The sequence below is a fragment of the Prionailurus viverrinus genome, chromosome D1 (assembly GCF_022837055.1).
Source record: "Prionailurus viverrinus isolate Anna chromosome D1, UM_Priviv_1.0, whole genome shotgun sequence".
Lineage (NCBI taxonomy): Eukaryota > Metazoa > Chordata > Mammalia > Carnivora > Felidae > Prionailurus > Prionailurus viverrinus.
In genome coordinates this window covers 112,201,303-112,218,106 of record NC_062570.1, presented here as the reverse complement: position 1 = coordinate 112,218,106, position 16,804 = coordinate 112,201,303, and the positions used below count along the sequence as shown (strand labels likewise).

General features: G+C 50.1%; 1 protein-coding gene across 2 annotated transcripts in view; it reads right to left on the bottom strand.

Annotated features, from left to right (window-relative positions):
* PPFIA1 (PTPRF interacting protein alpha 1) overlaps positions 1 to 16,804 on the bottom strand; it is a 91,173-nt gene that overhangs the window by 72,993 nt on the left and 1,376 nt on the right. For both annotated transcript variants that reach the window (XM_047877133.1, XM_047877132.1), the window contains exon 2: positions 16,499 to 16,762. In XM_047877133.1, coding sequence (XP_047733089.1) covers positions 16,499 to 16,762 — 264 coding nt within the window. The remainder of the gene's footprint in view (positions 1 to 16,498; positions 16,763 to 16,804) is intronic.

Sequence of the window (16,804 nt, the reverse complement as noted above, 5' to 3'; positions counted from 1 at the left end):
CGTTAAACTACATTATGTGTGTCAGCATCACTTTCCGCAGCGTGACCATAAAGTTGCAAGTAGGGATGCGCCTGGGTGGCTCAGTGGGTTAAGCGTCTGACTCCGACTGCGGCTCAGGTCACGATCTCACGGTTCGTGGGTCTGAGCCCTGCATCGGCCTCCCTGCTGACAGCTCGGAGCCGGCTTCGGATCCTCTCTCTCCCCCTCTCTCTGCTCCTCCCCCGTGCGCGCGCCCTCTCTCTCTCCCTCTCTCAAAAATAAACATTTAGAAATGAATAAAACGTGAAAACTTGCAAGGAGAGAATCTAAAGATGAGCTCCCAAGGGAAGCAATGCAGCGTTTGTTTTCAGAGCAGAGGAGATGCGCAACCCAAGTCCAGACTCCAAGTAACGTCTCCACTGAGTGCCGTGGGGCTCTCTGAGCAGCACACGGAGGTTCCTAGGCCTGCTCCGCCTGACGGATCCACCTGGAAGCTGCTTAATAAACAGGCTAGTTCGCTAACGCTCACAGGTTCTCTGGAAAACACCTCACCTCCGGGCAGCGCCTCACCCTTTCACGGTGACGACACGGTGGGGGGCAGAGAGGGCGGCACCGGCCACTCAAGGGCGCGGGCAAAGCACACAGAGCCGATGGACGGTAATGCGCTTTAAGCAATCTCTTCACTCATCGTCAAGCCTTGCTGGCAACAAGTATTTCCAGAGTTTGCACAAGAAAGCCACCTTGGAGTGCACATTCTTTCCAACTCCCTCCCTCTGTTCTAACCACCGCCTACCTCCACGGGCCTTCCTCACCACTACAGGTGACCACACACCTATCACAAAGACAACATTGCTGTTTGTGAATCTTCCTTGTACCTTCTCCTCGAAATGCAGTACAGATGATCAGACACCCTGAACTTGAGAATGGACAGTTCAGCCTTCTCAAGGGAGAAGAAATAACACAGGGCCGTGGCATTACAGAAGAGATGAGGGAAGGAAGAACATCAGACAACCAATTTCGATCTTTACTTGACAAGCGCTTTCTTCCTTTCTTTCCAGGGGCAAGTGGGGCACAGGGCGGACGGACGCGGCAGGCTTCCCGGACGACCCCAGCCGGGGTGTGCACGAGGAAATGCCTACCTGCCGTCTTCAGATGGCTTTACAGACACAACCGTCAGTGTCGTGAGTCGGCTGGCGACATCTGTCATCTGTCTGGCCACCCAGCCTCCGTGCCCCCTTCCCTCCCTCCAGGAAGAGCCCCAGGCCCCCAGTCGCTGTCAGGGTCCGCGCTGCGCACAGGAGGGAACACGCACCCGGGCAGGACACACAGCTTCACCGGAGCCCTTCACGGCAGGACCGGGCTCCCACCTTCCCAGTCCCCAGGGTGACTCACTCCTCCGCACGGATCCCCCAGGTAGGTCTGGGACCAGGCCCCTGGGCTCGGCACGCTCGCTCTCCCCACGACATCGTCACAACAGAGGGCCCCAACCACGTTTCTCAGCGCGGGTCCAAAGCACACCAGCTCCAAGTGGGAATACCCCGCACTGCGGACGTGCTGGGGGAGGACGCCGTCACTGGGCACGGCACGTGTCCACGGTGCTTGCCCGTTCCCACGGCGCTCACGGTTACCTCTGGAAATCCTACAGAAAAGCACTTTCCACCGTACCGAGCTTCCTTGTGTGGCTCACCGGTGACTGCGGGAATACTGCCCACGTTCGCTACCGCTTCTCAATTACACGGGCTCTCGAGGGGTCTTCAGGGAGGCACTGTGGTCACCGTCCCCACGCTCTGCCACTCGGGCCCAGCAGGAACCTCCCTCTGAGCACGGGCTGCAGACCACACGGCACAAGAAAGCAGTTCCCTACGAACCACGCACGCAGGGACAGCGGAGAAAACACCTGTCCTTTCCCTTTAGACACCTGCCTCCCTGCCCTTCACCCGCTCACGGTTCCTGCCGGACAGCTAAAGGGCGTGGACAGGCCGCAAGGGGGAAACGTGCCAGAAGCACCCCCACCCGGGCCCCGTCTGTGGGGAGGACAGAAGGGAGGGGTGCGGGGGACGCGGACTCCACATGGGCCCCAGCGCTGACCTCCGAGCCCCGAGGACCAGCAGGAGGGAAAGTACGGGAGGCCCCCAGACGTCTCTATGCCCCCGGGCCTTCCTCTGGAAGACAGGGCAGCGAACAGCAAGGTGCACAGTATATAGTCTCACAGTGAGGACGTGATCCCACACGGAGGCCCGGAGGCCATCGGTCCCGGCTATGGACTCACTCAATCCCCAGACACCCGCCGGCCCAGCCCTTGAGCAGTGCAGCAAAGGGCAGCCGCTCAGGAATGTCTGCTAGATAACGAGGCTGCTGCCCCCAGGGTACTGACAAGGGTACTGACGAGGCCGCTGGAGGCTCGGGGAGGAGGCGACCAGGGAGAGACAGCGCGAGTCCTGCTCACTGCGCGGGGACAGACCGTGGGCCCACGCTGACCGAGCAGTGCGTGCGGGGAGCAGGTGGGACCCACCCGCAGACCCAGGCCGAAGCAGAAGCGATGGGGTGGCGGATGCCCGCACACCTGCTTCCGGGCATCTGTCCGCCTGGGGACAGGGACGCACCTGCTTGCGGAAGATTCTGCCCAAGGACACAGTTTGCAGGGAGACTCCCTGGGTGCAGGTGAGGGGGCGGGGCCGCAGGGAGCAAGGGAAACTCTGCAGACTTTCTCCAGCCCTTCCCATCCGCGGGATGTCACCGATGAGCCCTTCCATCACAGCAGACTCTGAAATCAACATTCAGGCTAGTCAAAACCATCTTGCGTGCCACTGCTCCCTTTCTATTTCGGGGCCCACAGGACACCGCGGCCCTACCTGTCACCCACGTTTCCCCATAAATCATTTTCAGGTGGGGGAAGTGCGTGCCCTAGCTTCCGAACAGCATCTTCAGACTTCGAGAGAGACCGATGGCTCAGAAACACTGATGAGCCTCAAGGAGAACTTTAACTTTCACACACAGGATTCAACGTCAGCATGCCATTGTGCAAAACCAATTTTTGGTATTACTGTTGGCAAAAGTCTCAAACCAGATAGGCAGGAGGGATAATTAGCCCATTTGCAGAGCAGAAAAACTTGGAAATGCAAGACATGTTTCAAACTCCCAAGTTGATTTTCTTTTTTTTTTTTTTTTCCCCAAATTGATTTTCAGAACAAAATGACATTTCTTCCTCAGAATAAGAATGACACCCTGAAAGCCAAGGGTAAAAACTCCACGGGCGGGCCTTCCCTGCCAAGTGAGCCACAATCCCAGGCTGCAGAAATCAGCCAAGAGCCTGCTTCTAGCTGCAGGGAAAAAACCTACAAAGTGGAAACATTTTGTCCACATCTCTAAATGCGCCTCAGCAAGTGCCAACAAAGCTTTAGCTGCGCGTCATTCCTGAAAGAGAAGAGGGCACAATGACTGATGGCTCCAGGGCAACAGGCAAAACCCAGGACCAGCTCGTGCAAACCAGGACTCGGGGCCGCCCTACCGGTAAGAGGTAAGAGGTAGGTGGCTCGGGGACAGGAGGAGCAAGACTGAGACTGCCTTTTTCTACAGTTCTGACTGCTAAACCATGTAAACAATGAAGCCCAAAAGAAAGACTCAAACCCTAAAATTAAGAATAATCAGAAACAGGGGCACCTGGGTGGTTCAGTGGGTTAAGCGTCTGACTCTTGATTTTGGCTCAGGTCATGAGCCCATGGTACCTGGGTCTGAGCCCCACGTCAGGGGCTCTCTCCCCCTCTCTGTGCCCCTTCCCTGTGCCTGCACTCTCTCTGGCTCTCAAAATAAATAAGTAAACTCAAAAAAAAAAAAAAAGAATACACAGAACAAATAAACCTAATATCAAATTGTGTACGGTTATGTTACCAATCACATTGCTTTAAAACTCATTATTCTAAGTGCACAGTCTTGGGACCCATTTTTTCTAAAACCCAGAAGAACTGCAAAGACATTCTAAAACGTCACTGCACAGGATGCCTAAACCAACATGGTATCATGAGCTGAAACTATTTTGTGCGTATCAAGGAAACGATACAGACATCACGAGAAGTCAAAGTTGTTTAAGAGACAGGAGACCAACATGAAATAAATCAAGGGGGAAACTAAGGTTTATGGTGAACAGAAGAAACACCGACATGAAATCCAAGTTTCTCTCCTTACAAATATTTTCGTCTGGCTCTGTCTCCAGAAAGGACCTCAATGATGCCAACCGCAGTGACAATGAGCATGCCTAGCGCATCTGGATTTCCAAGTATCACTTCCACACTAAAAGGAACCCAGGCTCCTCAGAGGAAGGATTTCAGATCTGAGGCAGGAAAAACACAAAGTGAGCCTGGGACAAATTCCCGTGCCAGAAAACAGGGTAACGTTCAAAGACTAACGGGGCCCTGGCCAAAGGACACGGGAGCCACTCTGAGGGGGACAGCAGAGTACCTAAGGAATAGGGATGATAACGGACCGTGGCACAGTGAAGAAACACAAATCCGAGTGTCCACAGCAATTCCAAGGAGAGAAGAATGACAGGAGTGCTCTTCACGGAAGAGGGCCTGTCGGTCCACGGAGGAGGACAGAGGCCGGACGATCCCCTCTGTAGCTCCCACGCGAGAATGGGTGTGCGCAGGACGCCAGGGACAACGCGGCCCACGGGGAGTGCCCCAGGGACTAGGGCTGTCACAGGCTCCAGAGGGGGTGCACAGAGAGACTCGGAGGGGCCTGGCGTCATCTGGCAGTCCAATGATCCCACCTCCGACCACAAGAACGGGGCCACCGGAAACCACGAGCCTCCGGAGGCGATGCCCAAAACGGGGGAGACGAGGTAAGGCTGGAGGGCCAAAGTGAGAGGCGTTAAAGTCCCGTGGGACGGGGTTACGCGGCATTTACACGGCAATACGGTTTATAACCAGCATGTTACCCCTATGACTGCCTAACCAACAAGACACGTAAGTACAGCAAACTGCTAACGGCAAGGTCACTCCTCCTCCCTCTGGATAAGAACGCTTTCCCCAGCAGGAACACCGCCCCGTCAGAATACGAGTTTTGTTTTTTTTTAATGTTCATTCATTTTTTAGAGAGACAGAGACAGAGGGCGAGAGGGGAGGGGCAGAGACAGAGGGAGACACAGAATCCGAAGCAGGCTCCAGGCTCTGAGCTGTCAGCACAGAGCCCGACACGGGGCCTGAACCCACGGACCGTGAGATCATGACCCGACCCGAAGCTGGCCGCTTAACCGACGAAGCCACCCAGGAGCAGAACAGGAGCGGTTTGGAGGGTCCTTGTACACAGGGCAAACATGAGTCCCCAAACGAGCTAGTTACCGAGTTGCTCAGCAACACTCAGCACTAAGGGCCAGCAGGCAGGACACAGGTTCAGGAAGAAAGGCCGTCTTCTCAGAGAGCGTGGCGTATTGTACACGGATGGGGCAGGACGCCGGCATCTCTGCCCAGCGGGAGGCGCCCCCCGCCCCACAGCCAAGCTGCTGCGAGGCGAGTGGGGCCGGCGCAGGGAAGACCGCAGGACCCGGCCCCTCCCCGAGTCCACCCGAGTGAAGACAGGGTACAGATCTCCAGGGACCTCACAGATGGCCTCTGAGACAGGCAAGCTCCACGCCACAGGACCCACGGACCGGCAGGGAGAGGGAAGAGCAGGTAGGAGGCAAAGCCGTCTCCCTGGCTTCTGACCACCGGACCAGAGGGCAAGCTGCTCCGTTCCCAGGAGGAGGCACAGGTGTGGGGAGGAGGGTGGTGGCCCCTGCGGAACTCAAAGAGCCCACAGTCCGCCCAGATGGAGCTTCACTACGAGGTGCTCGGAAAGGCGTCCGGGAGACAGAGTGGGGTGCATGAAGGAGAACACAGGGCAGCCGAACCTCCCAAGGAAAACCGCCTCCCCGAGTCTGACCCACACCGACCCATGGGACGAAACGGCCATCCTGCAGCCGCACTGTGCACACGTTCCCCCTATTCCAGCGAACCACACACTCCCATGCCCTTCTATTGCTCTCCGTAAAACCGCATACGTCTCTGGGCGAGGTAACTGCAGCACATAGTGTTCAGCACCTGGTACCGTGCCCGCCACGCACTCCAGAACAGGTGAATACTTTAGTGTACGCCTTGTACCCACACACGTAAATATTACACACGCTGCTTTTAAACATTACGTAGTTCTGTATAGGATATCAAGACGCACACTGTCCTGTGCTTTATGTGATGGGTGATGTGAGGGGCTTGTACCTGTTGCCTAAAGCACGAATCTTACAGCTCAACTCACACGTTAGAAGGAGCCACTCCACCCAATGGCGTCTACACTGCATCCATTCTTGTCTCCTCCCCCAACCCACTATCCACCCAGTACCAGCACCAGCTTTTAAAAAATCCAACCAAATCATGCCAGTCCCTCCCCCTGAGGCCACAATGCCCCGGGGCCCTCAACCGAAAACCCGGCTCCTGGCGGGGCAAGGCTCTGTCCCACCACCAGCTGCCTGGCGCCCCACCTGGATCCCCTTCCATGGCTTAAAACAAAGCCAGGTTTGTCCTTGACCCCGGCCTCCGCCCCTGCAGTCGCAGTGCTGGGAGAGTGTTCTCTCAGCCTCAGCCCCTGAGCAATCTCTCCCGAAAAGGCCTCTCGTGGACCACAGTGTGCCAGCAGGCAGCGCTGCCTCCTAACTCCTTCCCTCTTCCAGGTGTGCCTCCACCGCGGTCTCCAAGGAGCACAGAAGCGGGAGCCCGGAGCCTGTGACGGTGCAGAGTCACCAAGGGGCTCAACAAGGGTGGGCGGTTGTGCCTGTGCAGATGATTCAGGTGCAGCAACACAGAAACCCTGGTGGTGGGGGCTGCACTGCAGTTGAGGGGCATCCCGCCCCCAGCCTGCTTCAGATTCTGGGTCTCCCACTCCCTGCCCCTCCCCTGCTTACACTCTGTCTCTCTCTCTCAAAAACAAACGTTAAAAAAAATTAAAAAACAAACAACACTGGTCAGACACTGTGACCAAGTCACAGAATAAGTGTCACTTAAGCCATCCACCTCCTCAGCCTGCCCTGTATGGCCAGATCGTCACCACGAAGCCTGCCCTGGGCGGGCGCCCGGCAGGGGAGGACGGCGGCACCGGGGGCTGGCCCGCTGACACCATCAGCACTCCACGGACACGGGCTGAGCGTGGGCAAACTGGAGATTCAGATTAGAAGAACGACGGGTACTAGGCCAGGACTAGTGGGTTTCGTTTTCTCCCGTACCAACTGGGGATGACCAACACGTTTACTGTGCCTTCTAGGTCTTCCCGCCTTCACTTACACACGAGTAGTCTGTAAGCCAACCCATCACAGACTAGAAAAGACGAATACGATTTTAAGCGTGTCTGAAGGCATCGAAGAGATACTGAGGCGGCCACGACCGGAGGGACTGAGACCGCAAACAAAAGGGAAGCCCACTGAGCCAACTCTAACATTCAGAGTCCTCTCTCTCTCCCTCAAGGCATTGGATGATTCTGATTTTCATCAGGGATTTGAGACAATATACCAATGAGCTGGAAAGGAAACATAACGGAAAGCCAGGCAGAAAGTCGCGGCTAACCGAGCTCTGGACACCACAGGGAGGCACAGAAAATGACCCCGGCACTCAGCAAGCACGGCCTGAGAAGCTCAGCCTTCAGTGATCTCACGGTGCTGGGGAGAAAATAACCGGGCTTCGGGACCTACCACGAAGGAGGGGCCCTGGGAAACACTCAGGGCCTCCAGATGGAGATCCTGGAGGGTTCCATGGGGGTGGGGGGCAGCGGGAAGGCAGCTCACACTGCACCTTACAAAGCCTGAGCCCCACTCTCAGGTCACTCGCGCCTGACTGGGCCCAGAAGCCTCCCCACGCGGGGTGTGTCGGATGAAATGCCGAAGGAATACAGCTCCACGAAGAGCCTCTACACTTCTCCATAATGTCCCACATGCAATCAAAAAAAAAAAGAAAAGAAAAGGGATGCCTGGGTGGCTCGGTCGGTTAGGCACCCAACTTCGGCTCAGGTCATGATCTCACGGTTCGTGGGTTCGAGCCCTGCATCAGGCTCTATGCTGACGGCTCAGAGCCCGGAGCCTGCTTCGGATTCTGCTTCTCCCTCTCTCTCTGCCCCTCTCCTGCTCATGCTCTCTCTCTCAAAAGTAAATAAACAGTAACAAAAAAAAAAAAAAAAAATTTTAATAAAACAAGTAAAAAGTAAAGAAAGAAAGAAAGAGAGAGAGAGAGGCACAGGGTAGCTCAGGCTAGTCAGTTAAGCATCCAGAACTTGGTTTCCACTCAGGTTTGTAAGTTTGAGCCCTGGGTCGAGCTCTGTGCTCACAGCATGGAGTCTGCTTGGGAGTCTCTCTCTCTTCCTCTTTTTCTGCCCCTCCCCTGCACTCTCTCCCTCTCTCTCAAAATAAATAAGCAAACTTAAAAAAAAAAAAAAAACAAGGTATAACATAAGGACCAAAAGAAAAAAAGAACAGAAACAGACCAGGAGGAGACCCATAGACTGGAATTACTGGATGCCAATGTCAACTGTTCAAAAACATATTTGACAAATGGGAAATTTTCAGATTTTCAAAACAGATTCTAAAACTGAAAATTATTGTAGCTAAAATTAAGAACTCAATCTGTGGGCTTAACATCAGACTAGACATGGGTGAAGAGAGACTCAGTGAACTGGAAGATAGGTCAGTAAAAAAATATACCTAGACAACAGTCAGAGGAAAAAGTCAAGAAAATAGAGGAGCCCGAGGGACACACAGGACATGGTAAAAAGGTCCAATGAGAACCCTCAAAGTAGAGGAAACACAGAATGGGGAGTACTAGATCCCTACAGAGATAAGAGTCAAAACTTTTCCAAAACTGATAAAAGAACCAATACAGGGACTCCACAAAGAATGCCTGAGGGAAAAAGATGTTAAAAGTCATGAGAGGAAAAAGATACCACCTTCCATGGGACAACAACACTAGCAGCTGACTTTTCAAGAAAAGGAAAGGAAGCCAGATGATGGATTAGCATCTATAAAATGTTGAACAAAAATAACCACCGACCTGGAAGACTTTACCTAACAGAAACGTCCTTCAAAAGTGAAGGCAAAGTAAAGATTGTTTTGGGGGAAAAAACAAAAAAAAAAAGGACAACTCACCAACCAAAGACACGAACCAAAAGAAGTATTAATGCAGTTCTTTGAGGAAAAGAAGTCTCTGACAGAAACATGAAAAAACAAGGAATGCAGAAGTTCACAACAGAAAGGGTAACTATGAGAACAAATCGTAACAAGCATTAACTGCGCAACGCCAAAACCAATCTAAAATTTAAAAATATTACCCGACAAAGAAGGTGAAGGGGAGCTCAGTGCAGTTCAAGTGTCAAAGGAAAGAGCAGGGTCAGGGAAGGAGTGCAAATACTGAATCAGGCATAAGTTTAAAATGCACCTGCATCTAGCAATATACATATATCCCAATAACCTAACAGGGAAGTATACAATTAAAAAATACGTCATACTTCTAAAAGAAGGCCAGAGAGGGGCACCTGGGTGGCTCAGTTGGTTGAGCGTCCGACTCCGGCCCAGTCACGATCCCACAGTACGTGAGTTCGAGCCCCGCGCTGGGCTCTGTGCTGACAGCTCAGAGCCTGGAGCCTGCTTCGGATTCTGTGTCTCCCTCTCTCTCTGCCCCTCCCCAGCTCATGCTCGCACTCTGTCAAAAATAAATTTAAAAAACTTAAAAAAAAAAAATCTAAAAATAAATAAATAAAAGAAGGCCAGAGAGAAAAAGAACACAGAACAGGTGGGACAAAGAAGAAACTAGTAATACGGTACATGTAAACCAACGTATCAGTCATTACATTTAAACAAACACTCCGAGCAAAAGGTAAAGACTGTCAAATTCATTAAAATAAAACTAAGCATACACCGTCCACAAAGGTCCACCTTAAAATGTAAGATCACAGACAGATGAAAGTAAAAGATACCCAAAACCCTACCGAAGAGAAAACTGATGTGGCAAATAGGACCAGGCAATAAAGGAACCTCTAAAGCAAAAAACACTACTAGAGACAAAGAAGAACATTTCGTGACGAAAGTTCCGTCTACCAAGAAAACAAGAGTTCTAAATTTGAATGTACCTATAGCGCAATCTCAAAATACATAAAAATTGACAATAATAGAAAAGGAAAAATAGCCACATCCATAATCACGATGGGAGACTTGAAGATACATCTCTCAGTATCTGACAGAACCGACAACAACAGAAAAACCAAGGGAGGAGGACGGGGCTGTCCAATATGCGGTCACGTGCTTTATTTTAAGTACTTGAAATGAGGCTCCTCCAAACTGCGATGTGTGGAAAGTATAAAATGCACACCATATTTTAAAGACAATACGATAAAAGAGAATGCAAAATATTTCATTAGCTTTTTCTCACGCTGACTATACACCGAAATGGTATTTTGGATATGCGTGTTAGTAATATTATTAAACTCATTCTCGCCTATTCCTTACTTGATTTAAAGTGGTTACTAGAATCTGAATTACGTCATTAACAAACTTTAACCTATAAATATAGAATACTGCATTCCCCACAATACATATTATTTTCACGTGCCCAAGGAACAGTTAATGAAAATGAATATATGCTAGGCCATTAGGAAAGTCAACTCATCTCAAAGGACTGAAATACTGCAGGGCGTATTTAGGGATTGCATTAGATTAACAGTTTATATCCTCCCAAAATTCATCACCCCCAAAGTGATGGTATGAAGACAGGGAGACTTCTGGTGGTGACCAGTCACGGGCGGCTGAGAGAGCATCGTCACCCCTGCCACCACATGAGGACAGGGAGAAGCAGGCTGTCGATGAACCAGGAAGCTGGCTCTCACCTGACACTGAATCTGCAGACGCCTTGATCTTGAGAACTTCCCAGTCTCCTGAACTATAGGAAAGAAGCTTCTGTCGCTTATTAGGCAGCCAGCCTATGGTATTTTGTTACAGCCACCCAAAAACACTGAGACAGATACCTTCATGGAATTAAGCTAGAAATCAGCACAAAGAGAACGAGAAAATCCCCCTAAACATCAAGATGCGATATGCTCCTAAAAATTGTTATGAATTAAGAAAAAGATGCCACAATGAAAGTTAGAAAATAGTTTCACATAAAAGACAATAAAAATCTGGCTTATCAAAACTTGGGAGATCAATAAAGGTGTGCTTAAAGGGAAACTTACAGCTTTAAAATACATATAGGGGCGCCTGGGTGGCGCAGTCGATTAAGCGTCGGACTTCAGCCAGGTCACGATCTCGCGGTCTGTGAGTTCGAGCCCCGCGTCAGGCTCTGGGCCGTTGGCTCGGAGCCTGGAGCCTGTTTCTGATTCTGTGTCTCCCTCTCTCTCTGCCCCTCCCCCATTCATGCTCTGTCTCTCTCTGTCCCAAAAATAAATAAACGTTGAAAAAAAAAAATTATAAATAAATAAATAAATAAATAAATAAATAAATAAAATACATATATTGTAGGGACACCTGGGTGGCTCAATCGGTTGGTGACCAACTCTTGATTTCGGCTCGGGTTATGATCTCAGGGCCACGGGATCGAGCCCCGAGCCAGGCTCCACACTGAGCGAGGAGCCTGTTTGAGATTCTCTCTCTCTCCCTCTGCCTCTCTCTCCCCTGCTCACATTCTCATTCTAAAATGAATAAACAAACAAGCAAACAAGTAAAATACATATACTGGAAGAGAAAAAAGGCTAAAAATCAAATTAAATATTTAGTTCAAGAGCTAGAAGAACAGCAAACAAATACAAAGTAGACAGAAGAAAAAACAGACCAGAAATTAACTCAATAGAAAACAAATATTAAATAGCAGAAATCAAAAGGGCACCCAAGTTGGTTCTCTGAAAAAGAGACAAAGCACCAATTACCAATATCAAGAATTTTTAAAAGGAAGTATCACAACAGATGCTGCAGATAGGAAGGATATTATAAACTACTTTCCACTTATTACTTGGAAAGTCTGGGTGGTCTGAGCAAATTCCTAGAAAACAAAATGCCTTATCTAAACAGACACAAGAAGAAATATAAAATCAGAAACATCATATTTCTACAATAAAAAATATGAATCTGAAATTAAAAACCTTCTCACAACAGCACCAGCAGGTTTTGCCTATCAATTCTTCCAAAAAGTAAACACAAAAAACTTCTTCTGGGAAAGCACAAGGTGTGCTTCCTCCCTTGTTTTATGAGAGCAGCACAACCTTAACCCCAAAGCCCAGCAAGGCCGGTACCAGAAAGTACAACTGAAGACCCGCCTCTCTCATGAATACAGATGCAAGAATCCTAAGCAAAATATTAACAAATAAAATCCAGTGAAAAGAGAAAACATATTCTTGGGATTATTCTAGAAGGACAAAAACATTTTTAAGGTAAACCACAACATTATAAAAAAAAAAAAAAAAAAAAACACTTGTCCCAAAAGATGGAGAAATCACATTTAAGAAAATTTAATATAATTTAATTGATGATTAAAAAAAAAAAACCTTAGGAAACTAAAAATGGAGGAGAATTTTCATATTTTGGTAAAAGTATCCACCAATAAAGCCACGGCAGGTGTCATATGTAGCGGTAAAATACTGAAAGCTTTGGGGCACCTGGGTGCCTCAGTCAGTTAAGTGTCCAACTCTTGATTTCAGCTCAGGTCATGATCTCACAGTTTGTGAGTTCGAGCCCGACATCAGACTCCGTGCTGACAGTGTGGAGTCAGCTTGGGATTCTCTCTCTCTCCCCTTCTCTCTCTGCCCTTACCCCATGCACTCTCTAAATAAATAAATAAGTAAACTTGAATAAATACTAAAGATCACCTTGCTGGAAACCAAAGCAAAAATGAACTATTGGGACCTCATCAAAATAAAAAGCTTCTACACAGCAAAGGAAACAATCAACAAAACTAAAAGGCATCCGACAGAATGGGAGAAGATATTTGCAGGTGACATATCAGATACAGGCTTAGTATCCAAAATCTATAAAGAACTTATCAAACCCAACACCCAAAAAAACAAATAATCCAGTGAAGAAATGGGCAAAAGACATGAACAGACACTTTTCCAAAGAAGACATCCAGATGGCCAACTGACACATGAAAAAATGCTCAACATCACTCATCATCAGGGAAAGACAAAGCAAAACCACAATGAGATACCACCTGACACCTGTCAGAATGGCTCACGTTAACAACTCAAGCAACAACAGATGTTGGTGAGGATGTGGAAAGCGAAGATGTCTTCTGCACTGCTGGTGGGAATGCAAACTGATGCAGCCACGCTGGAAAACAGTATGGAGGTTCCTCAAAAAATTAAAAATAGAACTACCCTACAACCCAGCAATGGCACTACTAGGTATTTATCCAAGAGATACGGGTGTGCTGTTTCGAAGGGGCATGTGTACCCCCATGTTTATAGCAGCACTATCGACAACGCCCAAAGTATGGAAAGAGCCCAAATGTCCATCGATGGATGAATGGATAAAGAAGATGTGACAATGGAGTCACATGACAATGTGACACAAGACAATGGAGTCTTACTCGGCAATCAAGAAGAATGAAGTCTTGCCGTTTGCAACTACATGGATGGAATTAGACCGTATTACGCTAAAGGAAATTAGGCAGAGAAAGACAAATATATGACTTCACTCACATGAGGACTTTAAGAGACAAAACAGATGAACATAAGGGAAGGGAAGCAAAAATAATATAAAAACAGGGAGGGGACAAAACAGAAGAGACTCATAAATATGGAGAACAAACTGAGGGTTATGGGAGGGGTTGTGGGAGGGGGGATGGGCTAAATGGGTCAGGGGCACTAAGGAACCTACTCCTGAAATCATGGTTGCACTATACGCTAATTTGGATGTAAATTTTTAAAAATTAATTAATTAAAAAAATCACCTTGCTAATAAAAAAAAAATACCGAAAGCCTTTTCTCCAATATCTGGAAGGAGACAAGGACACCTCTTCTCACCACTTCCATTCAACACTGTACTGGGGGCCCTAGCCATACAAGGCAAGAAACATAAAAATGGTTATACTACTTGGAAAAAACAAAAGAAAGTTACCAAAAGGCAACACTGAGAGAATGGAAGGCAGACACACACAAGAATGTGAAAACATCGGCCATTCACGGATGTTCAAAATACATAGAAAGAATTCCTTCGAATGAATAAAAAACAAAACAGACAACCCAATCATAAAATGGGCAAAAGGCAATTATGTCACAAAAGAAACACGCAAGTGGCCCAGAAGCACACGGGGGGGGGGCGGGTCCCGAGGGAGCAGCACGTTCGCACCACACCTCCCGGCACCCGGGCCCCAGCACGCAGCTCACACACGAGAACCGGCACCAGCAGGCATCGGCCGGCCCCGAGCGCCCGCGCACCGTTGCTGGCGGGGAACAGACCCACGTGCCACCACTCACGCCCCGCTCCGCCGAGCACACCCTGCAGAGATGTACGCGGATCCGCGGGGCGGCCTCTGCACGAACCGGAGCACCCGCAGGAGAAAGAATAAACCGTGCTGTGCTCGCACACTGGGCCCTCGGCGGCAGGGGAGGACCGGCACAGCCACACGAGGCAAGCAGGCGCACCGCGCGCGCACAGCGCTGAAGGGTTAGCTCGTCGCGAAGCCAAGAACATGCCAGAGCAATCACTGGTGAAAGTCAAGACCGTGGTTAGCTCTGGGGGACGTTCGCCGGGAGTGGGCGGGAGGGGAATTCTGGGAAGCGCGGTAAGGTTCCATTTCTTCATCCAGGTGGTGGTTCCAAGAATGTGTTCGCCGAGTGAAAAGTTCACAATCGTGAATGGACATTTCAGTGAATTTTTTGATGTTACGGTTACAATTTTTTAGAGTATTATTACTCGCGCACACAACGCGCCCACAGCACAAGCGCGCTCACTTCACTTACATACCTACCCGCCCACACTATCAGCTGCCAAACGTGAGACGGGGATCAGGAGAGGGACAAGTTTACTCAATGGTTCCCGTGTTTCTGAAATGCTGGTCTCCGGTCCTCAGGGGAGGTGGGGAGGCAGGGTGGTGGGGAGGTCCTCAGGTGGGGAGGCAGGGTGGTGGGGAGGGGGGAAGAAGGGGAGGTGGGAAGCCACCGTTGCATTCTCCACTCAGCGAAGCACTCCCAGGCTGAAAACAAATCACTGAGCGACTGTGTCACCACCCCCCCGGTGTGACAACCTCTACTGCACAAAACTGCTGTCCCTTCCATTCTGTCGTGATGTGGTGCGTGCTCAGTCTTTCAAAAATCTAGCTGCTCAAACACAGAAGCGTTTCATATGCACTTGGTGCACCACCTCAAGTTCCACTGAAACAAATACAATTACAAAACAAAGAAACAAACAAAACTACGAAAAACGAAAAACGAAAAACGTACAAGCACAACGAAATCCTGGTAGAGCTTCACTTGGCCTGCGCTCTTGAGCTCGCGGAAATAAAGCCTGGCCTGGACACTCCAGATGATTTGTGAGGCTCCTGTGAGAAAGCCGTGACGGTTCTCTGCCCCAACAGAAAAGGAGCGCTACGGGAATAACGTCAGATTATTGCTGCTAAAAAGGAAATGCAAACGTTGGGCTTATCGACCTTTCAGGAGAGCGGACCACAGCCAAGAAACGCACTCGGGCTAGCAATTATTCATTTACTACCTGCGCACTGCAGACCCGCACACGCGTGTACGCGGGATCCTGGGTAAGCCGAGGGACGCCAACGTGGCGCGTGAACACCCAAGCAGCCCCCGTGCCTCCCGCACGCTCGGTGCCACTCACCTTCCGCCTGCCGGGGCGACGCTTTCGGCCCTCACCTACCATTACATCCTCGCTCAGCTCCGCCAGAAAAAGCCACGAAACGCCAGGCCCGGGGTAACCTACTCAGACCAACAGCTTCAGTGTTCTCTCAAGCTTTACGATTCCCATCAGCCACACGGAAAGTTCCAAAGGAATTAATCTCAGTCTCACAGCCCCCATAACAACTTCGGTTTATAAAACGCGGGTGTTCGTATAAAGACGGCCTGTGAAAATATCCTTCCTGGGAAATCAATCCAGTCTGTCCATTAAATTTCATTAGAAAATTGGACATCTGTGACAAAACCCGGGAGAAGTACACGTGCAGCAGGAAATGGCCTAAGATGACAGAAGAGAAGGCACCACGCAGCTTGGTTGCCTCACGGCCCTTTCCCAAAATCTCTAGGGCGGCGTCCCCCATCTCCGCGGTTCCTCCTGCTTCCCGAGGAAAGGGACAAGCGTTACGAGGCGCACAGAGTAAAGCGCCTGACTTCAGAGCACCGCGGACTCTGTTCCCCGCCGGGGGGTCAACTCTGTCCAAATGTGACTTACGAAAACCAGGACCACCACTTCACAGATGGTTACGCACGACACTCACCCAAAATATTAACACCACGAAAGCCGATACTGGGACACAACGTTTAGAAGGAGAAAGTCTGAGCGGGTGCAGGTGAAAAGCATCCGTACCTGTGGAAGGGCAGTGTTGAGCTGTCTCTGCAAGGAATCTCTTTCATGACCGACCTCATGCAACTTCCCCTGGGTCAACGCCAGCGTTTCCTGAGTCTCTCGCAGCGTGTCCAGGAGACGGTCCCTCTCCTCCAGCATGGACACCATCAACTGCTCAAAGTGGGAATCTGCATCCGGCTGCGAAGGGGAGCCCGACCCGTGGGTCCCGCTTCCTCCGGGCGGGCCTTCTGCCTCACTGATGGTCGGCATCACCTCGCACATCATCTTGAAATAAAAGACCCAGGCTACAGTCATCAAGTGCAAACT